This window comes from Spodoptera frugiperda, chromosome 14, assembly GCF_023101765.2.
Source record: "Spodoptera frugiperda isolate SF20-4 chromosome 14, AGI-APGP_CSIRO_Sfru_2.0, whole genome shotgun sequence".
NCBI classification, from domain to species: domain Eukaryota; kingdom Metazoa; phylum Arthropoda; class Insecta; order Lepidoptera; family Noctuidae; genus Spodoptera; species Spodoptera frugiperda.
Genome location: NC_064225.1, coordinates 6,790,759 through 6,816,831, shown reverse-complemented (window position 1 = coordinate 6,816,831; position 26,073 = coordinate 6,790,759). Strand labels below are relative to the sequence as shown.

The 26,073-nt window shown below is 36.8% G+C and overlaps 1 protein-coding gene across 14 annotated transcripts in view; it reads right to left on the bottom strand.

Moving 5' to 3' along the window:
* Positions 1-26,073, bottom strand: part of LOC118279249 (rho guanine nucleotide exchange factor 2) — a 59,238-nt gene that overhangs the window by 25,697 nt on the left and 7,468 nt on the right. For 8 of the 14 annotated variants that reach the window (XM_050698335.1, XM_050698337.1, XM_050698340.1 and 5 more), the window contains 11 exons: positions 14,238-14,347; positions 13,616-13,732; positions 13,266-13,386; positions 12,756-12,864; positions 12,077-12,182; positions 11,469-11,647; positions 5,580-5,705; positions 4,557-4,623; positions 3,977-4,082; positions 3,401-3,471; positions 1,173-1,258 (listed from right to left, as the gene is read on the bottom strand). In XM_050698335.1, the coding sequence (XP_050554292.1) occupies positions 1,173-1,258; positions 3,401-3,471; positions 3,977-4,082; positions 4,557-4,623; positions 5,580-5,705; positions 11,469-11,647; positions 12,077-12,182; positions 12,756-12,864; positions 13,266-13,386; positions 13,616-13,732; positions 14,238-14,347 (1,198 nt within the window). Of the gene's footprint in view, positions 1-1,172; positions 1,259-3,400; positions 3,472-3,976; positions 4,083-4,556; positions 4,624-5,579; positions 5,706-10,364; positions 10,431-11,468; positions 11,648-12,076; positions 12,183-12,755; positions 12,865-13,265; positions 13,387-13,615; positions 13,733-14,237; positions 14,348-26,073 lie in introns of all 14 variants that reach the window. The other 6 variants (XM_050698336.1, XM_050698338.1, XM_050698346.1 and 3 more) reach the window with 6 other exon arrangements.

Here is a 26,073-nt window from a genome sequence, read left to right as displayed (position 1 = left end):
TAGATTCTGTTAATGTTGTGTATAGTTAAATATTATATCATAATTTTATTTTGATTTTATCTGATGAGTTGCAAATATCGATATATTTTAAGGACAGCACTATAAAAAACTTTTCTTAATATTAGAATTATTTTTCTAAACCAAAAACCAAAAGCGACATTACAAAAACTCTTTACACCGTAATTTATAATTGCATATTAATATTAATCAATCAATCATTATCGCACGCAAAACAATAAAAATGCATCAGCGTGTCACCGACGGTTCAACGGTTGCAATCAAGTACAAAGCTGCAAAATATATGCCGTACATATGTCACTACGCATTCTGCAAATCTTGTTTTTATTTGTGAATTTATATGGGGATGGTTTGTCGCTTCTACTTGGGTTATTGCTGTTCAAATCTCAGAACTAATTTTACCTATATAGGGTTAATGGTAATTAGTGAACGATATTTAAACACGTGATTGTACTCATGATTACAAACAACTTTCCCAAAGAAACATTTTTTGTATACTCATTAGTTTTATTTTTATCACAATAACAAAACAAAAAGTCGCGCGTGCTTTCGCAGACCAAACAGCATTGTGCTCTCATACCGATCTGCTGAGTGTGGATATTGTGGCATCTCCTCATTTGTAGAGTAAGTCTATAGCGGCCTGCTATAGACTGTTGATAATAAATATAATCATCAGAATTATTCTCCTGTGACGTCGGTGCGTTTACAAATATACAAGTTCACGGACACATGACAATCAGACCAGAAATAACAATTTGTGGATCACACACGTTGTGAGACTGTGCACTCGATTTTTGTATGCACAAAGCATGAAGTGCACATTGAATTTTGCTTCTGTATTCGTCTAGATTGATTATATGCTCGTAAGTTGAGAAACGCATTTGACTATCTAATACAAGCGATTTAAATAGTTTGCAGATTTTTATACCTTTATGCATTTGCATTAATTTCTCAGTGGATAAAGACACTTAATATAGGCATAAATAAAGGTTATTATGAACATAATAACCTTTTTGCTCAGCATTCTTGAAAGCTGGTATTTAATAACATACGTTCATTTCATTGAGATTTGAAAAACAATTAATAAGAAACAGCGACAAGTAACTCCCCCTTAGTATTTAGTTCATAACTCGAAAGATAGATGGCGTACTTACCTATTGGTGTTCTGTGATTGGCTGGAGACAGAGCTACGCTTGCTGCTCTTACCACTGTTGGCGCTCAGCGACTTGGCGACTGATGTCTGAAGAATTAAAGAAATGTTGATCTTATGGTTATTGAAATAAGGTTTACTTTTGCATGATTTTAACTTGAAATTTGAATTTTCTGAAGGAATATCAAACTCAAACTCTTTATTTGCATGTTAAGGTATTACAGGTCTTAATTTAAATATTATGTGCAGCTTAACAGCCTTTTTCAGGCGTTGCAAATTATCCCTTGTTCTCTTAGAAATAAAGTCTATGTTCGTATGATTTATATTTAAGGTATAGCTTCTGCCCGCGACTCCGTCCGCGCGGATGTCGGTCTTCGCGTGGAAGTTTTATTTCTCCATTTTGAGTAACTCTGACAATGACATCTTATAAATATCTATTGGACCCAAATACGGCGAGGCCCATAATAATTAAGGAGATCCCTCTATTGAGCTACTGCTGTTGAGCAGAATAAAACTGAAAAATAAAGATTTTTTTCTACGTATTTTTCCAGGATAAAATTAACCTATTTTATGTCCAGGATAATAAGATATAATTATACCAAGTTTCATCGAAATCAAACCGTTAGTTTTCACGTGATGCCTGAACATATATAGACAGACACACAAAAAAATAATAATCACATATTTGGGTTTGGTATCGATCCAGTAACACCCTGCTATTTATTTTTCTATATTTTCAATGAACAGAATTGACCCTTCTACAGATTTATTATAGCCCGCGACTTCGTTCGCGTGGAATAGTGACTTCCGGCAAATTTTTGGTTTTAACCACATAGTTCCCGATTTCGCGGGATCTCTTCAAAAATGAGATGTGGAAGATATTCTAGGGAACTCCTCAAAAATCAACATAATGAGCTCTGCGTTTGAATTTAATAGATGTATACTCACTTAGGGCATTGAAAAAATTGTTTAAAAACGGACTTAAACTAAAGAAATATTATAATCTTTCCGAACTTAAGATGAAAACTAACTTAAAACTAAAGAATTAAAGAAAGCTACGAATTACGAAATTATAACAATTAAAAAAGAAATTATATTACAACCTATCCTCAATGCTATAATAACCAAGCTTAAACTAAATAATTTAAAAGAAACGACTTAAATCTAATTAATTTATAAATTATAGACTTACAATTTTATAAAACAAACTAACTACCAAATATATCAAACTAAACCTACGTTAAATAATTTAACCAGAAAACCAGGACAACCCAACAATAAAACTTTTTAATAGACAAATACAACGAACCAATTTAGAATATACGAAACAGCAGGACCACTGCAGACAAATAATCATACGACTTATAGTACACTATTTCCACAACAGTATCGAAGCGCTCGGCCGATACCCAACCAAATGAATGTAACGAAACCATAGCGCGATCTATTTCGATCCCAACGCCATCTATCGAGGATAAAGACAACTCGGATTATTTATCTATACTCCGTTCGGGCATTTTCTTTGTTCTAAAAGTTTTATTATATTGATATTATTTTTTTCATACCTTTTTACTATTTATTTACTTTTTTCGATGAATTAAAACAATAACATGAACTGAACAATTGTGATGACACCATTGCGCGATCAACGCCATCTATCTACAGAGTATAGGAACCGCCCGACATTGTTCAATTCCGTACTATAAGTACGAATTGAACAATAAATGGCGCTGTATGTCCGGAATAAATTTATTTTTTATTTTTATTTTTTGAAATAAAATCTATCCTATGCCCTTTCTAAGGTTCTAAACTATATTTGTACCAATTTCAACCAAATCCGTCAAATAGTTGCGGAGATTAATGGTATAAGCATAGAATAGTGTTCGACGTGATTCTTTAATTTGACATAACTTTTTTATTTATGAACCGATTGACATGAAACAAACACTAAATGTAAATTTAAGCATACCACAATATATTCGTGAAAACCGCATCCAACTCGGATCAGTCGTTTCTGAGATTAGCGCGCACAGACAAACAGACAAACAGACAAAAAAAAAGTTAATTACATTTTTGGGTTCGACATCGATATAACAATAACCCCTGCTATTTTTTTTATTTTTATTTTCAATGTACAGACAGCACTTTTCTACAATTTTATTATATGTATAGATTTTGGATAGTTTGTGTTTGAAGATTTTTATTTAAATGTATTATAAATATAATATGTACCTTTGAAGCTTTTGGCTTACTGCAGTCGAAGTAATCTTTGCACACGTTCTGATGCACCGTTTTCGTGCAATCTGAAATTAAAACCATTTAATATTACATTAAAGTTTAATTCTCCTATAACATGAGTGCTTTACTAACGAATAGCAACTATTTGGATTGTACCAGATTCAAAAATATCCGCACGTTTGCACTTTGTCTTTAGCCACGATCGCACTTAAGTAAAACCGCGGCGGTTTTTAACCGCGTAACATTTCATTTTATTGTATTGAAAATCAAGCATGATTTTGAGTTTGTTTCGGTATTTCTTCTTAGAGTAGTCCGATAGGAAATGCCGGCCTCATCTAGTTATTTAAGAGATTGATGTGAAAATTGTTACAATGCTATTTGCAAAAATAAATATCATTTATCATGGGTCAAAACTTGAGTATTTGGTTTCTTATTGCACAAAAATATGCGGTTAAAAACCGCCACCACTCCGTTCTAGTACGACAAGGGCCTTTAAAACAAAATAAATAAAGTCTATTTTGTGATGGCAACTGAATCTCCATATATACCTAAATAAAGTAATAAACTTACTGTCGCAATATAAAGCAGGTTTGTCAGCGAGCGCCCGGCCGCACCAGTCGCAGTCGCCGCCGGAGCAGGCCGCGGACCACGCATGCGCGGTCTTGCGAGATTTGTCCTAAACACGTTGAACATTACCATCGCTTTATTTACGGAGCGCGGGTAACGCGCATGTTGTTTTAATTCATACGAGACATATATGGGTCTTATAAACAGTTAATTTGATTGGTCCATTAGCATTTTTTTTTTTCAATAAAAACGTTGCCTTTCTCTATGTATTTCTCCTGTGTCGTGGGTGCGTTTACAAACGCACATGCATACGACACCCAGACCCGAAACAACGATTTGTGGATCACACAAAGAGCGCGCCAAACGTTTTGATTTTTTAATTGTTAAAAGGGATAATCACGTAAATTGGAATGTTTACAGTTAGTCAAATTCAAGAATTGTTTTTTCTAAATACACAATATGAAATCAATTAACGTAAGCAGTTGACATAAGGAACATCTCTACTACTATGTACTAGAACTATATACTTAATTAAGTTAATCTGTTAATGTAACTTAAGTTAATCAAGTAAACCATTACATACCTTCTTCTTCCTGAAGAATAAGCTGCCCCGTTTCCGTCTCTTCTCCGCATGATGATCAAATGCCGCCCTGTATAAAAATCAACCACATACATAAATATCCAACACCCTATATAACAGTTACTTTTTTAATTCATCCTTCATCCCTAAAACATCTTTGCTCGTGTGTGTATTCGTGTATCTGTTTCCGTGACATGCAGATAAAAAGCGAAAAAAAAAAACAATGAACAAACAAACAATATGCCGTATTGTTTTTGTTTGATATTATAATAATTGTAATAAAAAAAAAAACAAAACAAAGTGTAAATCAAAACGAACACAACAAGCGAAGCCTGTGCCTTTAGCATGCTAGTTTTAATATAATTTAAAAAAGAAAACTTGTCATATTTGTATTTTCTTTTCTTTTATATACTTACCTACTGTTTTTCTGGACGATTCTTCAGTCATTATAAGTACTGAGAATGATATATCACTGCATTATACTGCATCCATTCCTTACATATACCGTTAAGTAGAATATTAATCTTTATTCACTGTACAATCTTTATAACTAAACAAAAATTTGAATAACAGCATTGCTTTACCATTTCAATAGCCCCTAATTACATTATTGAAGCCATCGTTGTTTTTTTTAATATCACGCCTACATTCAGCTTCTAGTATTCATGATATAACTCATTACAAAATACACCTGCATTTCTTGATCACATCGCATCACACACACACATCAATAGCATATAAGTGGCCACTGCTGACCAAAGGTCTCTTCTCACACAGAGGTTTGAGCATTAACCACCACGCTTGCTGGATGAAATTATAAGCTCATGTTTCCTTCACCGTTTGTCAGTGGTGTCTAAATAAGAAAGTACATATAACTCGGAAAAAGTTACATTGGTACTTGCCGTTGGTAGGTTTTGAAACCGCACCCTCATGCATGAGAAGTGGGCGTCTTAAACCTCCGGGCCACCACGACATTTCTTGATGGTTGATGGTCAAGTAGTTATCTTCCAGCCTAGCGATACTTACTGTTCCAGGAAGGTAAGTCGGTGCAAGCCAAGGTCCTGATGGTTGGCGGCGAGGCGGGCGGGCTGCGTGGCGCCGACGGTGGCGGCGGACGCGTCGTCGCTCTCCGAGTCACTGCCCGCCGCGCCACTACCACGCACATTACACGCTCGCTACTACTACACTGCACCGATACTACACTGCGTCGATATATCGATACCGTGGCCTCTTTGTTTGGATATACTTCGACTTATTAGAAAAAAAAACATTCCAAAATAGACTTCATGTAATAATAGTATCATGTAAGAATAGTAGTTCATGTAAAAACGTGATATTTTTAATACTGATTTCAGACGGTTTGCATCTAGTGGCGCTAGTGTCGAATAAAGTCACTTAACCGTAAGTAGGTTGATTTTGATATTTGAAAAGTTGCTTTAGGAGACAGCTTTTAACAAATACTTTCTACTACTACTACGGTTCGGTTATAATGTTCAGAAGGATATTTTTACTTTGATTTTATATGAGTACTAGCTGACCCGCGCAACTTCGTTTGCGTGTATCCCGCTACTTCGACAAATACAGTCAACGCACCAACACATATTGGATACTAATTTTCAATTCACAATAACTTCTCTTTCCCTTAACCGCGTTTAAAATATTAAAATGTTTTTTGGTTTCTGTGACTCTTCTTTGATCGCCCCCCCTATCAGTTTTTGGAAAAAATATTTAAGTAATGTACAGATTTTTTTTTGTCTTATATGTATAGATCAAAGTCGTAGTACCTACTTTTTAATATTATTTATAGGGACGCTGCCCCCGCCGCCGCGGCCGGCCCGTACCGTGCCGCAATACTAATATCGTGATATCTCCTAAACTATATGTCTAAATAACACACTGTAAACTGCAAAAATAATCTAAATTAAATGCTCGTGATGATGAACTTACTTATTATGATAAGGATATATGTATTATTGGTTATATCACCAGTTAAACATCACCCAACGAATTAAATGTTTTTTTAATACAGAAAAGTAGTTTTTGTGACTTAAATAAAAAAGCTGGATATATGTCATCGCGGACTTTTTTGTAGAACTAATAAAGACCAATGTTTTTGCTATACATTGTTCTTACTTGTATCCAACGGTATAAGCGGCGCACGCACAAATGCAATCTTCAATTAGATTTTTTTCTGATTTCTTGGACATAAATCGCTATAACTCAGCTAATAAATATATAAAAACCTGTCGGAGAAAATACTCTTTCTATTAGTGAAAACCGCATCAAAATCCGTTGCGTAGTTTTAAAGTTTTATGCATACGAAGGGACTACAGACAAAATGGGCGACTTTGTTTTATACTATGTATAGATTATATGAGTCGAAATATATCATAGCTTAATTATTATCATAATAAATCCAAACGTGTATCAAACGTGCGCATCGGTGTAATGTAGCTCTCGCTTTATGCAAATGCTGATGTGATTACTATCGTGATTTTTTCGGGACTTTTTACATTAAAATGGTTGAATTAACCAGGGATTTTGGAATTAAATTGAGAGTGCGTTTTCAAGATTGAATGGGTAGTAGGATTTTATTTTAAGAGACAAGATAATCACGATAGCAACACGTTATAAGTGCAAATAAAAATGTAAGTAAATAAATTCAAACATTTTGTATGTGTACTCATTGGAGTGCCGACAGTAACAAACTGAGCAAAGCAACAGTGCGACAACAAATTCAAATTAAAAAAAAACATTGACACACATGCATAGGAGGGTGTTTTTCATTCAGTGTAAATTCAACTTTATTGCTTTCACATAACGTTACTTTTTGTTTAACATGATGAAGAAGAGTTTTTAAAATGAAACGGCTTTGAGCATAAAAGACACCCTCTTATTAATAATACTAAGTTTCAGTGTAAAACCCACAATTTGCACAATAAAGTAAACATTTTTTTTAATAATTTAAAAAAATGTAATTCAGAATGTGGGTTTTACAATGAAAGAAGGTTCAAAAAAAAACGACAAAGACATGCACAATAAAATATTATCACCCTGTATGTATCTAATAAACTGGACAGACCACAGAATATAATTAAAACAATAAAACAGTGTTTGGGTTTAGGTTTGTGTAAATTGGAATACCTAGGGTTTATTCAAGAAAGTTCTAGAAAAAATTTACTGTCGAGTGAATGGTAACACTATTTTAGGGTTGTCTGTTCTATAAATTCAAAAAGGTAGTCAGGTCATGTATAGGTGTTTCTAGTCTTGTTGATTGGTTTGTGATGTGGTTGGTTTCTACAAAAACTTAGGTAATTAATTGGGAAAATCTACATTAATTTCAATGTGAAGTTATTAAAGTGTTCATTTCATTTCTGGTAGATATTTCTGTAGAAATGTTAAAAAGTATGTAGTGTTTTTATATATCGTCGTCGTCGTCGAAAAGATATCTAGATCAACTGAAAGTATCGAATGTCAAACACTGAAGATATTAGAGTTAGTTATAGACTTGCTGGAGTCATCAATCCTCATCAACCTATTTTCAACCCTATTACTTTAGAAATAAAGGTCAATGGGCAAAATGTATGGGAAAAAAACCCACGGCGGACAGAAATGAAATTATCAGGATATATGAATAAAATGTGTCTAGTTTATTATGGTAAGGGTCGCTTTCTTGTGGGATGTGGGAGAGTGGAGAAAAATAAACTTTTACATAATTATTTATTTGGCGTAATTAATATCCTTAACATAATTCGCATAGAGCTGAAAAATGACATAGACGTTAAGTGCACCATTATAAACAAAATGTCAAAAATCCCCATCGATCTCACTTTTGGTAAAAAAATATTCAAGGTTAAAAGGTCAAAATTATGGTTTTTTCCATTTTTCTCGAAAACGGTAAGTTCTATCGTTAAAATATGTTCGACACAATTGTAGATCTTACAATTTTCTACAAAAATGGTTTATCATTTTTAGTCTTATGACTTTTCATTCGTGAGATATTACGGTTTTAAATAAATAAATCATAGTTTACATAACTCAATGAGTTTGACTCGCTATCTCCCACGCAATTTTACCTGCTCCTATTGATTGTAGTCAATAAATGGACTATTTAACACAAAAAGAATAATTCGATGCAGGTCAATAGTTCTTGAGATTAGCATGTTAAAACAAATCTTCTGCTTTAAATATTAGTACTATTTCCGCACAGTTTTATCTGCTACTCAACTTCTATTAATTGTAGCGAGATGTTTTATAGCGTATAGCCTTTCTCGATACATGGACTTATTCAACACAAAAATAATAATTTGGTGCGAACCAGTAGTTCTAGACATTAGTGCGTTTAAACAAACTCTTCAGCTTCAAATAATAGTAAAACTCCTGCTTGGTCTCATCCGCTGCTCGGCCCCTGTTGACCGTCGTGTAATATTTTATAGGTTAACCTTCCTCGATAAGTAGGCTATCCTAAACCAAAAAAATAATCACATTAGTTCTGGAGATTAGCGCGTAAGTACCACTCCCGCGGTTTTACTCGCTGCTCGGCTCCTAGTATATCATCATAGCGTGATGTTTTATAGCCTATAAGCTTCCTGGATAAATGGATTATTCAACACAATATAATAATGTTCTATAAGTACTGAGCAGAGCGATTGAAACAGCGCCGGAATACTTAGTAACTTAATATATAAGCTAAAGAGTTTTGTTTCTTTGAACGCGCAAACCTCCAGAACTACAACATCGAATCGAATTATTCCTTTTGTGTTTGATAGTCCATTAATTATTGAGGTAGATTATAATTAATGAAACATTAGGCTATGCTTAATAGAAGGCCAGCATCGATTGAAACTGCGGAAAAGTAGTACTAATATTTTAAGCTGAAGAATTAATGAACACGCTAATCTCCAGAACTAGTAGTCCGAAAGTAGAATCGAATTGTTTTTTTTTTGTTAATTAGTCCATTTATCGAATTATGCTATAAGCTATAAAACATCATGCTACCTACAATTAATAGGAGCCGAGCAGCAGTAAAACCCCGCGAGTATTATATAAAATACGTTTTATTTCGGGTTATACGGGTTATATATAAGTTCGTTATACGGGTAAAAGTGATGAACCATTTTTTGTAGAAAATTGTATTATCTACAACTCTGTTGAACATATTTGTACGATAAAACTTGCCCTTTTCGAGAAAAATAGAAAAAACCGTAATTTTGACCTTTTGACCTTGAATATTTCATTTGGTAAAAGTCGAATCGATGGGGATTTTTGACATTTGGTTTTATAATCATGTAGTTAACATCTATGCCAATTTTCAGCTTCATTAATCGATTTGGGAAGTATGTCAAAGTTGCGACTTAATTTCGTCTATTTTTGGTTCTAACTTTTTTGTCCCATGGATTAAAAAAATAATCATACCTAACGTTAAATAAATTTATACTCTTTCATTTGATATCATTTTCATTCGTGTCCGCGACCGGGTCGGATTCCGCCCAATGACCTTTGTAACTTCTACAACTGTTTTCTAACTATACATATAGAGCAGTGACTGCCCTAGATGCGGTTGTACAGCCGTCACTATGCACTGACTTCTGTAGCAAAAGCTTAGTCGAACTTCACTGACTAACCTACTACTCTTCAAAGAATTTCAAACTCTATCCTTTACTATTAAAGTCGAAAATTTATTGACGCAAGGCAATCAACCTACTCCTCAACCAATTTCAAACCCTAACCTTTACTAATAAGGTCGAAAATCTATTGACGAGTAATTTTCACCTAGTTTGGACCTTTGTTTCTGTGGATATGTATACGTACACGTTAGGCGGTGGCTGCGCTAGATGCGGTTGTACATCGGCGACTATACTGGGCGTGGACACCGACCTATAGTCTAACTTAACTCATCAACCAACTCCTCAAGCAATTTCAAACCCTATCCTTCACTAATAAAGTCGAAAATACTTTTTACCTATATTGGACCTGTTTCTGAGGTTCTAGTATACGTACACATTAGGCGGTGGCTGCGCTAGATGCGGTTGTACAGCAGTCACTATGCACTGACTTCTTTAGCTGAAGCCTAGTCTAACCTAACTCAACAACTTACTCTTCAAACAATTTCAAACTCTATCCTTTAATAATAAGGTCGAAAATCTATTGACGAGTAATTTGTACCTAGTTTGGACCTGTTTCTGAGGTTCTAGTATACGTACACATTAGGCGGTGGCTGCGCTAGATGCGGTTGTACATCGGCGGAAACCTTGTCTAACCTAACTCACTAACCTACTACTCCTCAACCAATTTCAAACTCTATCCTTCACTAAATAAAGTCGAAAATCTAATGACGAGTACTTTTTACCTAGTTTGGACCTGTTTTTGCGGATCTAGTATACGTACACGTTAGGCGGCGGAAACCTTGTCTAACCTAACTCGACAACCAGCTCCTCAAACAATTTCAAACCCTATCCTTTACTAATAAAGTCGAAAATCTATTGATGAGTAATTTGTACCTATATTGGCCCTGTTTCTGAGGTTCTAGTATACGTACACGTTAGGCGGTGGCTGCGCTAGATGCGGTTGTACAGCAGTCACTATGCACTGACTTCTGTAGCGGAAGCCTAGTCTAACCTAACTCACTAACCTACTACTCTTCAAGCAATTTCAAACCCTATCCTTCACTAATAAAGTCGACAATACTTTTTACCTAGATTGGGCCTGTTTCTGAGGTTCTAGTATACGTACACATTAGGCGGTGGCTGCGCTAGATGCGGTTGTACATCGGCGGAAACCTTGTCTAACCTAACTCACTAACATACTACTCCTCAAAGAATTTCAAACCCTATCTTATACTATTAAAGTCGAAAATCTATTGACGAGTAGTTGTTACCTAGTTCGGGCCTGTTTCTGCAGTTATGGTATACGTACACGTTAGGCGGTGGCTGCGCTAGATGCGGTTGTACGGCGGCGACTATACTGGGCGTGGACACCGACTTCTGCAGCGGCAGCCGCGCCGCTAGCCTCCCCCCTTCCACTGGGGCCACTACCCCCGACCCGGGGACCACACCCCCAGCTCGTAACGCCGCTGTTACTTTCTCAAAGTCCTTCTGCAATTTGTTTAATAGATTTTATTAGGAAAAGCTAGTATCTGTAGTACGGTTGAATTGAACCTACTTTTATAAAACCAATTAAAATTTCTTCCAATGTACTGTAAGTAAAGAGGTGCAGGTAAATATGTATTAGATGTAATATCGATTTTTGACCCTATTTTACTGGATCTCACAAAAGAAGGGTGATTCAATTGTCATAGATCGAGTTTAATTCAAGATTCTTTTACTCAGACACTCAATGAAATCTTAATGTTAGTATGGTCAAACCTGAAACATTAAAACTTTCTTGCTAGTCAATGACTGATTGATAAAATATCTGTATCATAAATGAATGCCTGGCATTACTCTGAGAAGAAATGCCGAAAAGAACTCAGAGGAATAAGCTATTAGATTTTTATAAGCTGTAAATATGTTCAATGAACTTACAGCGAGATCATTGTCATTGAGCGAGTGCGTGGAGTGTCGCACCGGCCGCGGCACCTCGCCCTCGGATTCCATCGACGAGAGAGACGCGCTGTGACCGTTCAACGCACTGCGAACAAATACCATTACATAAAGTATTAAGTCTTTGACTGCCAATAGAAAACTGTTGAAAGCAAATCCTCCGCTAACGTCGGTCACCGGTGACCACCACGGCGTTCAATGTGTTAAGGTTTACATCAACTAATTTCTTTAAGCAAACACAGTTTTGACTAAACTTAATTAGCATAATCTTAGGGATAAACAATTATTATGGATGTGAACCAGTAACAAACTGATCAAATGCGCAAATCAGTTCTAATTTCTCCAAGTGCAAAAGGTCTACTGGGCAAATGGGCCTTAAGCTATACTAGCTGCTTTTGTGGTGCGAGTACCTTAATAAATTTGAATCAAGAACGTTTACGCGACTTTCACCGCGTTGTATGTCGCACAATGCTGTCCATTAATATGAGACCCGGGCGTGGCTCGAAACTAGTCGAGTTACTTCGTCAAACAATTACGTGAGAACACCGTTAATTAATTATTATGTTATCGGCTTACTCACATATTTGTTTGACGAGGAACTCGACTAGCATGGCTTGAAACTAGTCGAGTCCATAATGAATTAAGGACAGTAATGTTGTACCTGCGCTGTCGATGTGACTCGTGTGTCCTGGGGCCGGGCTCGAGCGCCGCCCAACTGCTGCGGCGGCCCTCGTCCCGACGCTCCCATAAACCCCATTGTCGGGATTCACCTGTACAGGGATAATAATTATACATTTCTGAACTGTTTAAAGACAAGTATAATTGCAAATACACTGCAAATCATTTAACTATCACGTATCTCAGACTTTATGGTCTTTCTCAGGTCTCAAAGCATCACAAAAGCATGACGCTTGTGGCTCTGTCATCAAAATGGACTGATTGACAATACTACCGAACATTATTCGGAAACAAAAAGGATTTAAAGATTTAAATTGTTGCATTACGTCACACCTTTTAGTCTTTGTAGGTATCGGTGACTTTTCACCAGTTTTTCGGGATAACCCAACTGGTCGAAAATAGGCGATAATAAGAACCTATTGCAAAATTCCAGTCTCATCAATATTCGAAAAACTACAAAGTTACGTCAATAAGTTCATGATAAGATACTCACCGCTGCCTTTCCGGCTCTGTGGGTAGAAGTCCAGATGTGTGGGAGACGAGCAGTCTACCTCCACCACGCCGTCCTTACAGAGCGAGGGGCATGATGTACTTAGACGGCTCGTGCCTGTCGCCTGTCGCAAACCAAATTGAACTTTAATATTGTGAAGTTAAATCTCATATTGGTATTTATAGCACATGATGGCTGGATTTTAAGTCTGTTTAAGCTCAATAAGTTTGATTTAATATGGCAAAAAAGAAGAATTTCAATCATCAGCTAAAGAACCCAAATGTTAGTCTAATTCTAAAGCTAAATGTCCAATTCTTTACTGTATTCCTACGTAAAAAATAAAGGTAATTTACCAATAGAGGCAATGGCGCAGTTCTCATGCGCTGTACAGCTGCATGCAGCCGTCGCAACTGCTGCAAGCTGTCTTCCAGCAGCCCCGGACTGTGCGGGGTCACGCTTATGGTGGGCACCTGCAAACAAAATCATCATCATTATCATTTTCATCTACAGCCCGTAATAGTTCAAGACTAGACTCTAGCCTTTACATAATTATGAGGTCATTGTCATAATGTTCACGCCTAAATAATTTGAAAATAGGAGATCTGCCTTCTATTTTTAAATTATTTACACTTGATGGTCACTTATTTTAAAGATTAGCTGCATTTACTACTATCAGGGACCGCCATTACAAGTAATATTGTAATGGCCGATTCTTTCAAGACATAAAGTATACGAAAATTCATCGCTTTAGTTATACTAAACTTAATTTTTTTCGTTTATTATGTCACATATTTTGCTTGACCCCAAGTATACGCTAGATAGTCTACTTTGAATGTCTGATAATCATGAACCGCATGTAATCTTCATAGTACTGGAAAAGATAGCATTGGCGTCTTTTTTTTTATTTCACAGAGGATAAATACGGCGAAGCTGCTTAAAAGTTAGGCATTTCATATCAAGTTAAAGAATGTTTACCTGTGCCCTGGCGGCAGCCATGTCTGGTGGTGGAGTGGATCTCGTCACGTGCTCAGTGACCTCGTCCTCGCTGCTGTCCGAGCGAGAGTCCGAACTGCCGCCGCCCTCGTCTACAAACAAACGATATAGTTTATTAAATAAAGCTGCAAAAATATTAGTTAAACAATTTTAAGGCTACAGAGGCCCAACCCTGATTCTTCCAAAACACCGGACGAGAACGCACTTAGCTCCTCTGGTGTTGTAGGTCACCATGGCGATTGTTCATCATCAATATCCCATAAAACCATAACACTAAATCTATCTAAGTTCCTTTGGACCTACTACATTTTAACACCCGACAAGTGAATTTTCTTCAATGTGAAATATCGTAACTATGATCGTTTATAAAAACAATTTTACCCAGGTGCGAGAATGACCACTGCGAAAACAATGCAGTTATTAAACTAATAACATACATACAATTTTATAAATAGCTACCGTAGAAGAGTGTTGAGTTGACAACTTACACTGATCCAGTCTTTAGCAAAGACATCTTTCTCTTTCCAATAAATAAAAAAGAAATCGCCAAAAATATATTCCGGCCGTAAAATTCGACCACGAATCGAAACGAAAATACTCGTAAATGAAACGCAAACGTTCGAACCGAAAAACATCAGTGTAAAACACGTGTAATGAGCACAATATTGTTGTTTACATTGGCAGATCTAATCGCGGTTACCGTAAATAAGTTAGGAACGACCCGTCTCCGGCCCGATCACGTTAAGCGATTAGCACCGGCTAAATGTTGTTATTACAGCGCCCCGGTACAAAATGAATTAGCTGACAATTTGGTGTTGGTGATTTTAGGGCTTCCCTACACGGAAGGGGATAACTATGTCGGATAAATTAGGACTTAATCCGTCTTTATATCGCTGGTTGATTTATTTTTGGTGAATAGAAACTACTAGTTATATGAAGCGTTTGCCATTTTTACCGACTTCAAAAATGGAGGAGGAGATACTTATTTCGATTGAAAAGAACCTTCACCAATTACTTATCGCCATTATCATATGAATCATTATCGCAGTCGGGTACCAAATCGTTGACTATAGTTATAGTCTCGACTGAGGTTATATCTGTGCCTTTTGAGACTTTTTTTGTGGGGTAATTATCCAATGACTTCTCCCACTTTGTCGACCTCCCACCAGACGAGAGGGGTGTCAGACTCTTACTGACTATAAACCACCCCGTTCCTTCTCCTGCTTTTCGAGCCAGAGCCCCGGTAAACCGGCTAGGTAGTCTGCAGCTCCGGACCTACATATTACTTGGATCGATTGAATGACTTTTAAACACTGAAAATAAAACCGATATTTCCAGCTGGATTCAGAGTTCTTTCAAACAGGGAAGATAACCAAAACGATCGAAGAGTGGAGAACACGCATGATTTCACATGAATTATTTCGACACATTTCTTTGTTATACACCTAGAAGTGATATAAGTTCCTACGTAGGCGTTTACAGGCTTTGGAGATTGAAATATTGGATCGGACAGTCTACTTCTTGTTTTATTACCATCAAGTGTATGAGGTGCCATTTTTTATATGAACTTGTATTGATTTTCCTTTTCCAACCGTCATGAACTGGTTTTCAAATAGAAACAGCTTTTCGTGTGGTATTGCAGAAAAGTTTGTCGGGTAATCGTATCGTCTTTGCTGCAGTATAGCAGTTTTAATAATTATCAGCATCATTTATAGCCTCACGACAGCAACACAGTGAGCTTAGTATGAGTGAAATGAGATCGAATTCAGACTTGGTACGAGTGGTTGAAGTTCAATTAAATTGCCGCACGTGCTCTCGTTTCGTTTTCGTTCAACGTAAAGCAAACTCGTACTAAGTACAGGTATCTCGGTATACTTCATAAGAACCGTCATCCAACACACCAAACCAGAATGGTGGATATAGACGTACCTAGATATCCCCAATTATATAACCACAACCCTCAACTATAATCGTCAACTAACACGCAAAAATACACCCAACACAACAATGGTAGTTATTTCGAACACAAAAGAAGCAACAACCCTATTTGAATTGAAAAAGCTATTTCATTTCATATCTCGTCCATTTAAAGGCGCGTTTAGAATGAGAACTGAACACAAATGTTTATCAAGCGTAACTTCCTGAGCTGCAAAAGGCAGAACTTGCTCCCTATTCCGGTGCGGAATTCGCTTTTATACGTACACCGTATTTGTTACAAATCGACCCTGTGTTTGCATACAAAGTTACAAGCGAAGAGATATTTAGAATAGCGTCTGTTTTACCTACGAGCGAGCTCACGCTTCGAATATTTTATAAGGGAGAGGATACATGCATGTTTAAACAGGGACTTTATTATCACAGGGCTTAAGACTGACAGTCTGTTCAAAATTGAAAGTTATTACATTTTACGTTTTTGGAATCATATTTTTTTATGGTATAAGCCGGTAAACGAGAAGACGGATCACCTGATGATAAGCAATCGCCGTTGTTTAACGTCGAATTTCTGTGAGGCCGTGGTATCACTTCGGTCGATCCGACCCATTCGTACCGATGCATGGCTCTCCCACACTTGTTAAATACGTAAAAAGATACCCATGTAATTACAATATTTTCAATTCCAGTACCGCACATCATCGAAGATCGAGGCCTTTGTTGAGCAGGGGACATCTTAAGATGCTTAGTAAAATCTCCATAAAAGGCGGCATAACTCTAAAATCCAAATAATTCACTCTCTTAGCCAATTTGGAGATGCTATCGCCTTCCAAAGTAATAGCAGTGTGCGATCGACCACGAATTCCAATTAATACCAACATACCTTGATACCAGTTAATGTAATTTACGACTAATTGCGTCCAATTTGTGTCAAACTAACAAAATTGATAGTATCTGAGAAAATAATGAAATTGAAAGTAGCAATGTGAACGAGTCTTTAAACGTTTCGTCTGCAATAAAAACATTCACAAAAGATGGAATCTCTTTGCGAATTTGTTTAATCAAACATTGTTGTACGTTGTTTAAAGGAAGGAATTTTACTGGCACATAAACTTGCAGATGCATAACATCGTCTTATTTGATACTTTTACTGAAAATAATGCTTTTGTACGTTCTGTTTTGGTACTTGTACGTTAATGAAATCAAAGCTTTTAAAGTGCAGCCGGATTGTAAATAGAACATGAAATAAAAACCCAAAAAGCGATGCGGCAGTTACTAGAATCAAATGATGAGTCACACCCTTAAGCAAGATGTATTTTAGGGAAAACTGAATCTGATGCCGTCACCTTATGCCTTCTTCCAGATAGTAGGTAGCTATTATGACTCAGTGATAACCTTTGCAACATTGGACCATAAACCTTTTATCTATGTTTGCTATTTATAGGTTTGGGTTGCAACCACAAATATTAACCACACACACTACAATTTTGTAGGTCTGTAACTACTTCGGTTCCAATAAAAGCCGATTGCACAAATCTACAACATCACCCATTAAATATGACGTTTTAATCAAAATTACTAAAGTCATTAATGCTCAACAATATACCTTCATCATTTGTCATACGGACGCCATTCAGCTGACGACACTTCATTTTGGACCAAATTACCAATATGCAGTATGGAATGGAGATTACCAATATACAGTGGAGAATAGAATATCATTGAGTACAACTAGAATATATTAGTAACTAGCAAACCTGGCGAACTCCGTTTCGCCACCATGATTTTTTTTCCAAAATTTTCTTTGCTATAAACCTCACGGAGCCCGAGACCTTTCCAACGAATGCAAAACTGTGGAAAGCGGTTGTGCGTTCTGGAGTTATAGCGCCAGGAAGGAAAACCCGACTTATTTTTATATTATAGAAGATTTCATTCCCAAATGACAAGCTGTAAGTTGAATGGCTACGTAATGACAAATTACATTAAATAACAGACTCCAGGCTCAGTAGATCCTTTTCCTTAACCAATCTCGAAAGACTTGACTCAAAGGCATGTCGAGAACAAATATCGGAGTAAGCTATGAAGCTATGAATAAATCCAACGCTGGAAGTTATCTGATGCAGACAACGGAAACGGATATTGGTTGCAGTCGGACATCCCTATCGGCGGAATGAGACATGGGGAGACTTTGTTTCCCGAAGCATCGACTACTCGAGTTTAATCGGAAATTAAGTATCGATTACGTTGGATAGATGTCAAAATTGTTTAGTAAATCCGTGCTCAAATATTTTGGTGGATGGATGTCTTGTATGCTGACATAATATAGTTAATCAACGGTGTATTGATATTAAGGCATACAATAAGTTTAAAACGTAGAATACAAGGTTCAAAAACTACAATCCATTTCCTAACAAGCGCAAAAACCATCAAAACACAAACAAAGACCAAAATATCCATATCGAATAATCGAGCACGATTACATGGCGCCATTATTGCAAAAACCACGTACAAAGCATTATACAACCACGTTAACACAGATCGCTATTATTCCCACGCAAAAAAAGTAAAACAAAGAAAAACACATCCCATATTTCCCCATTTAGCGCCATACAAAATGCATAATCATCCGGAGACAGGGCCGACCGGCCTGACCCACTTTGCTCGAGGTCAAGGCTTTGAATACTACCCTGTTGAGTGTTTAGCTTAAACCAGTCTAAGTTGAGCTCCCTCTCTGTGACACCCAAACAAAAGGTTTGAGGGCACGGAAACGAGGAGAATGACGACAGCTTTTCTAGAGTTGGACAGATCCCAAATTGTAACTGTCTGTTTTACACGTCGAGCCTTTGTTGTGCATTGTAGTGGTACAAATGGTTCGATGAATATGCTTTGGTTTGCTGGGGTTTGTGAATAGCCGTCTTGGGCGTGGACATCTTAAGAAGTGGCTATCGGAGAGATAAACATATGTCAATGTCTTGTAGAACCAAACGTAATTTGTAAGTAAGAGTAAGAGTACGTAAGAGCCAAGTTTCGGCACGAATGGGCCGGCTCGACCGAAGTCATGATAACACGGCTCCATAGAAAACCGACGTGAAACAACGTTTGCATTGTGTTTCGTTGTGTGAGAGGGGTAATTCGGCCCCCGGTAATCTCACATTACCGGGGCCGAATTACCCTCTTCCCAATCCCCGATGGGTGGCGGCGATTGCTTACCATCAGGTGATCTGTCTGCTCGTTTACGGCATATTCCATAAATATAACGATAGCAGAAAAAGCTATTAACGAACGAAGTTCAAAATTAAAAAGTAATAAAAATGGAAAAGTGTGATGCAACAGATTGAGCACTGGATCGATTTGTATCCACGCAGATATTGCTCCACGGCGAACCAACGTCGCACAACGTTATGAAAATTTTATCCCTCTGGTGCAAAATTGATATTGCAAATTTTTATGCGATCGTGAATGGGTCGTTAACATAGCAAAATAATATTACCTTTATGCAAAACAGGTTTAAACAATAGGTTGAGGTTTTCGGATGTTTATAAGGTGAAGGATAAGTCGTTAACGATCAGAAACTCATTGAAGTGATCGGTAATATGATACAATCCCAAGTCAAAACAGTGCCGCTTTAATTTTTTATCATTAACTATTCTCTAACCCTGTAACGGATGTGGCGTGACAGTGAACCTTAGTTTGTCCCATCCAACCGCATCTATTTGTTTCTTTTTTTTTCAATTTTTATTGGCTCCACGTTTCATGTTACTTAACCATGGATTCAATTAAGAGAGTGGGAGAACCAAGCTTCTGCTCGAATGGGCCGACTCGACCGGAATGATACCACGGCCTCATAGAAAACCGACGTGAAACAACGCCGGCGTTTCGTTGTGTGAGTGAGGCTACCGGTAATTCCAACAACCCTTAAATTCCTATTCCCAAAAGGCCGGCAACGCACTTGTAACGCCTCTAGTGTTTCAAGTGTCCATGGGCGGCGGCCATTGCGTAACGCAAAGGTACCGGTTACCGACCGGCCTCCTCTATCCGACCATTTTAGTTTATTTACGCTAATTTGTGTATTTATCGCGCGAAAGTCTTGAAATACGCCTTATTCAATACATTAATTCATCATTCACCTTCAGTCAAAACTTGGGTTTGTGGGGTTAACGATTCCGACTTCCTGCGAAATATAAAAAAGGTTTTGCGTAAATATGCGAAAAAAACATAAATCAGTGTGATCTCGATTTTGACGATGATCACTCGGGTCGTTAACTTTATGTGATTTATTGGTTCAGAGTCCTTAAATTTCAATATGCATACAGAAATTCCATGTTTTTATAGATTTATCGATAAATTAATGTTGGACGGAATAAGGAGCCCTATGACGACGTACCGAATACCGACCAAATTGGTCGGTAAACGGAATTTTAAGGTTTATGAATGACACTAATTTTCTGTAACGTGGGTTGTTTTAGGAGTGTTTTGTGATTAGTTTCTTATTCTTAAAGCTATCCTTAGATATTAGACCGGTATCCGACCTATGCTAACTATAATGGATTCTTTGTAATTTACGTTTCAAATTGACATATTTCCGATATACAGTGAAGTCCGTTTAGTACGACTTCGCATATAGCAACCAACCGTTTTTAGCGACGAAAGTTTAGGCATTTGTTTGGTTTTAGTATAAACTTGCATAAATAGACATTCGTTTATTACGACTCCGCTTACAACGACCATCCGCTTTTAACGACCGAATTTCACACATAATTGTCCAGTTACAACGACACAACGACGAGAGTTGCCGTGTTTACAAATAATTCATAAAAAATAATGAAATAAATGAATAGCTATCTCAGCTATCGCCCCGCGCGACGCCTAAAATTGACTCTTTATTTCAAGGCAGTACGATGTGGCGTGGCAGTGAACCTTAGTTTGTCACTTACATATAAGAAAGCCAACCGATTAAAATTAGTTTTTTTTTAATCTGCTCATCACCTAAACGGGAATTTAACTGTAATATCTGTTATACAAAACCAAACTTTTTTTCTGTTCGTTTAATACGACTTCCGGTTAGTACGACGTAATGTCACTGGTCCCTTGGCAGTCGTTATAACCGGATTCTACTGTACTTACGATTCCTTCACAAAGACTTGCTAGAGGTAAACCTTTATATTTTATGTTTATTTCGAAGAATTTCATGAATACGATATTGTTACAACTTAATAAGGCACGAATGGGTCGACTCGACCGGAGTAATAAATTACATGATAAGCACATCATCGGTAAGTCATCGGGATGAACGACAAAAACGTTAGTAATAGGTATAGTACTTGTACGTAATACCTACGACACATAATGTTCCGAAAATAACTACGGAGGTTTATTGTACCTACAACCTACAAGTAGTAAAGTAAATAAAATAAGTACCTACCATATGTACGATACATAGTATGTAATGTATAGGTAGATACATAGAAAAGTTTAGTCACGAATTTCGGAATTACGTATCTTAACAATAGGTATCTACCTATAGGTACTTAAAGACCATTCGCATTTAACCAATACGAACAATTTCTTTATTAGGCATAATAAATTAAGATCGACATGATGTAGGTAAATCTTATGCTGAAATACTAGGAAACTTAATTAAAAAATAAATAACTACCTACATGGTAGGTTGAAAAGTAGACGTCACATTGTATGTTCTCTGCTTACATCTCCGAGTGTTAAAAAACGTAATGTTATGTTAAATTTAAAAATCATTATCGTAATTTCAGTATCGAATCCAAAAACAATGCGTGAATAGTTTTAGAAAGATTGTTGTTTTACGAATTTCTACTCTATTGCTAAGATATAGAGTTGATTTTACAATGTGCGTTTGGGTCGGACGGAATCAGGTTCCTGAGGAGTCGGTATCACGGACATCTGTCGGCAGTCGCGGTATACGGGGACTTTAGTATTTTTCCAAGCGTAAGAGTTTAAATCGAAATATAGGTACAAAATAGTCGTAAAAGGGCAAAATAATGAACATATTTCTAATTCATAGTTAATAAACTTTTGGAAAAGCATTTTTTATTATACGGGTATCTATGGGCAGCGACAATTGCTTAACATCAAGTAATCCATCTACTGTTTTACCGACTTATACCGTAAAAAACAACCATGGATTCAATTAAATGAATGTACATCGGCAACAGTATCATCGTTAGCACAAAAATACTTCAAGTACACTTCAACAATATTTCATTCGCGATAAAAGAACCCCTTTACCTAGTTTCGAGTGGCGTGCGACACAACGTTGCCTACATTAGTTCATGTTTAATTGTCATTCTGTGACACGATAACAATGGTTCATTCCTCACGGTTCTCGCTTCACATTAAAATATTCACGTAATTACTGTTCACTGGATTTGCCCCGTGAATTTGTTCACATGCACCGTTATTTTCGCTTAGGGTTTCAAGCGAATGCTCCAAATATATTGTTTGCATTTCTATTACTTTTTCTTGAACTTTTGTTTATTGTATGTCTATGTCATCTATCTATAAGTATATCTCACATAATATCATTGATTAATTGTCTTTCCAACGGATTCATCAAAACTAATAAAATCATAATGATTTTGATGTCACTGTAGTTAAATATTTCTATGGCAACCACATTTTTGAGCAGAACCTTTCACATAGCTAGCGAAGAAATGTTTATGTAAGAAGCGGATAATTCAAAGATGCGAACATTTGTATTCGTATACTCGTGTAACAAGCCGGCACAATGGGCACGACGCCAAATACGAACCCTGGAGTTTTGTCGCCACTTCGCAATGTCAATAAGACCATCCAAACTTTCACGGATAGACTTCTCTCCCTTTTTTGTTGCCAGTTTATTTATGAGACCTCGCTACTTTTGAGGAGTAGGATAATTGGAGACCATTTCTCGGGATACATTGAATAAAGTTTGAGGAACGAGGAAAATAAACTCAACCTGATGTTTGGGAAAATGGAAAAGGAAACTTATCGAGGACTTGTCACGCGTGTAACAGTAGCATACCACTGGTAGATAGATCAGTAGTCTTAACAGAGTGAAAGAAAGAGCCTAGTAGACAACAAAACCTCAAAATCATTGAAAATATGTAGGTAATTACTAACTTTTAATTAGGAACATTTGGAATAAACATATAGGCGTATACGTGTGGCAAGTCTAAGTAAAACCACGAAGGCAGTTTAGATAAGCGAACATAATATTGTTCTATCATTAACATGCAACATGAAAATAATTACGCGTACCGAACAACAGGCTTCGAGCCTAATTTCCAGCTACTCGCCTCTTTGTCTTCACTGCAAACTGTTTTCATTAAATTAAGATGCTACACGTACCTACTTTTGCAACTTCAAAAGGGACTTAACAAAGTTAGTATACACTTGAGCACATTGCTCAGCCAGACTAAAGTTTTGCCCCAATATAACAACGTTGCTTCAAACATGGTTTTATGTGTACTTTTTTCGATCCACTCCCTTTTGGTCCAACTTTTTAAGTAGGTAGGAGCGGTTTGTGCATTATTAAAAGAGTGCTGAGTTAACAGAGATAATTTCGAAGCATATTAACCAGTTTTACAGCCAACCTATCTACCTATTTTGTTTGCATGATACTATCCCAAAATAAACTTCGATTATAGCCTGTATCTAAATGAGATAACACGCAAATGCATCCATATTACACAGCTAATGTGCACTTCAATATTAGTGAAATCCTATACAGTGTGGTTATCTAACTGTCCTGACTGTGACTGACCTACACAAATGAGATAATAAATGGGGCTAGTAGGGTCCCATATCATATTGAACTGATCCAAAAATATTGATGAGTCAGGCACTATCAAACTGTAAGGAGCCGCGGACTTCATCCTTCAACCACATTTTCTACTATTTTTGCATTGCTTCATTTGTCAACTCATGAATTGAACCATCAACCGTAGCTGTACTCTATCTGGTCAAAGATTTAAGCTTCTGAAAGGGGTCTCCTGGGATTTTCTTAAAAGGCTCGAGGGTTGATACCGAAGACAAAGGGCCATCAGACAATAACGTTAAGCTTTTGATCCCCTGACGTCATCAGTTAAGAGCACTCGCCAGTAGAAGATACCATGAAGTATTTAAAGACCTCTACAGATGTTATGAAAGGGATTACATAAGAGTTTAAAAATGTTTGACCTTGATACATCGAAAATATTCGGTCATGTTTTGAGCAGATTATTCTCTGTTGTAGTAGAAGTTTTTATTTAGGATTCTGAAGTAGTTATTTATGATTGTGATCTGTGAGTGCTACGTATTCAAGACGCACAAAGTCGGAATTCCGAGTCAATTTGGAAAAAGTTCTGGAAAGAAATGGACCAATTTAATAAAACTTTGTAAAAAGACTAAAAAACAAAGTTGCGAGATACGAGCAGCAAAAATTGGCGAGTAAAAAACTAAAGTTTCTAGTTTTAACTAAATAGGTTTGCCCGGAATGTACAGTAATAACGTAGACACGTAGTTTTCTTGTGGGAAAGTAAACTGGATATCAGATAACGAGATTCCCAGATATTGAATTTCAAGTCGAAGCAATCAGTTGAGCGTGGAGGCGAATAAACTGATAAACATTATCGCTTTCTTCAACGAATGTTCACAAAATTGCCGATAGCCAGCCGGCGGTCAGTAGGACAAAACAGATGATAAAGACGAAGCACGTGTTTTGGCGAGATAAAATTGCATTCTTGCTGTGTAGACACAACAAACATCGTATTATCGGATACATACTAGTAAATTAAGCGTTATCTAATTGTTTGGATAACTGATTTCAATTTTCTAAAGAGTAAAGAGTAATCCGTACTGAATCTGAAGAACCTCTTGGCATTCCTGGACTTAGCGTACCAGGCTACCAGCAGTTACAAAGAAGAAAATTATTTCCGAATCTTCATTTGAACTTTCCTTCTCGCATTCTTCACCGTGGCATTCCACTTAATTTTAGCGCTTTGTAATTTTAACTTGAACAACAATTTAGAAGCTTTCAAAACACTTGTCTTTCCAAGTATTGACGTTAAATACTTCAAATTTTAATACTCATGAATCTTAAGCCTGTACTGCGTCAAAGGGCTCCTCACAAGGGCAAAGGGCTCTAATTTTCCGATTGGACGATATTTGAGGAATCTAATTAACACCGCGTCATATAACGGGATTATGACGGCACGTGCCCTGGGTTGTGATATAATACACGTTTACTGCATATTCACATATTAATGGCCGCCGGTTTACGGTTTGTTTGTTACAATGTATCGGATATTAGAAGGATATAATAGAGCTTACGTACTTCAAAGGTCGTGACTTAGATTACAGCAACACGATAAAATTTCGAGAATAATTTTAAGAAGAATCTATTTGAGTCTTGTATTAAATTGCTCGAGTTTATTCCAAGAAAAGTTAATGAAAAGATTTTCTTCTACATTCGAGCGTTTTCCGGCCCCTTTCCCAGGTTTCATGTTGCTCAAAGAAACTGTCGGGATGCTCATTAAAAAGCGCAGAACTCTTTTCAGTCAGGATATTGCGAGTTCCTGTAAATATGCACGGAGCTAACGGCCATATTAAATGTTGTGACTTTTGACATTTATATTCTAAAGCTTGCGGCACATGTTCAACACCATAAAAGTCATAAGTCAAGTAAATATTTTACGCCAAAATGAAATTTCCCCAAAGTAAAATCTTGGGACCTATTTGTCTAAAAATACTAAGATATATCAAATCATCTGAAAATGTACAAAGTACGGTGTAGGGACCCCTAATGGAAGAGCGAAGTTGTAAGGACAAATTGGAAAAATTGGATTAATCCATTGCCTTTAGCCAATTTGGGGTTCGAAGAAAATGTAGGCTA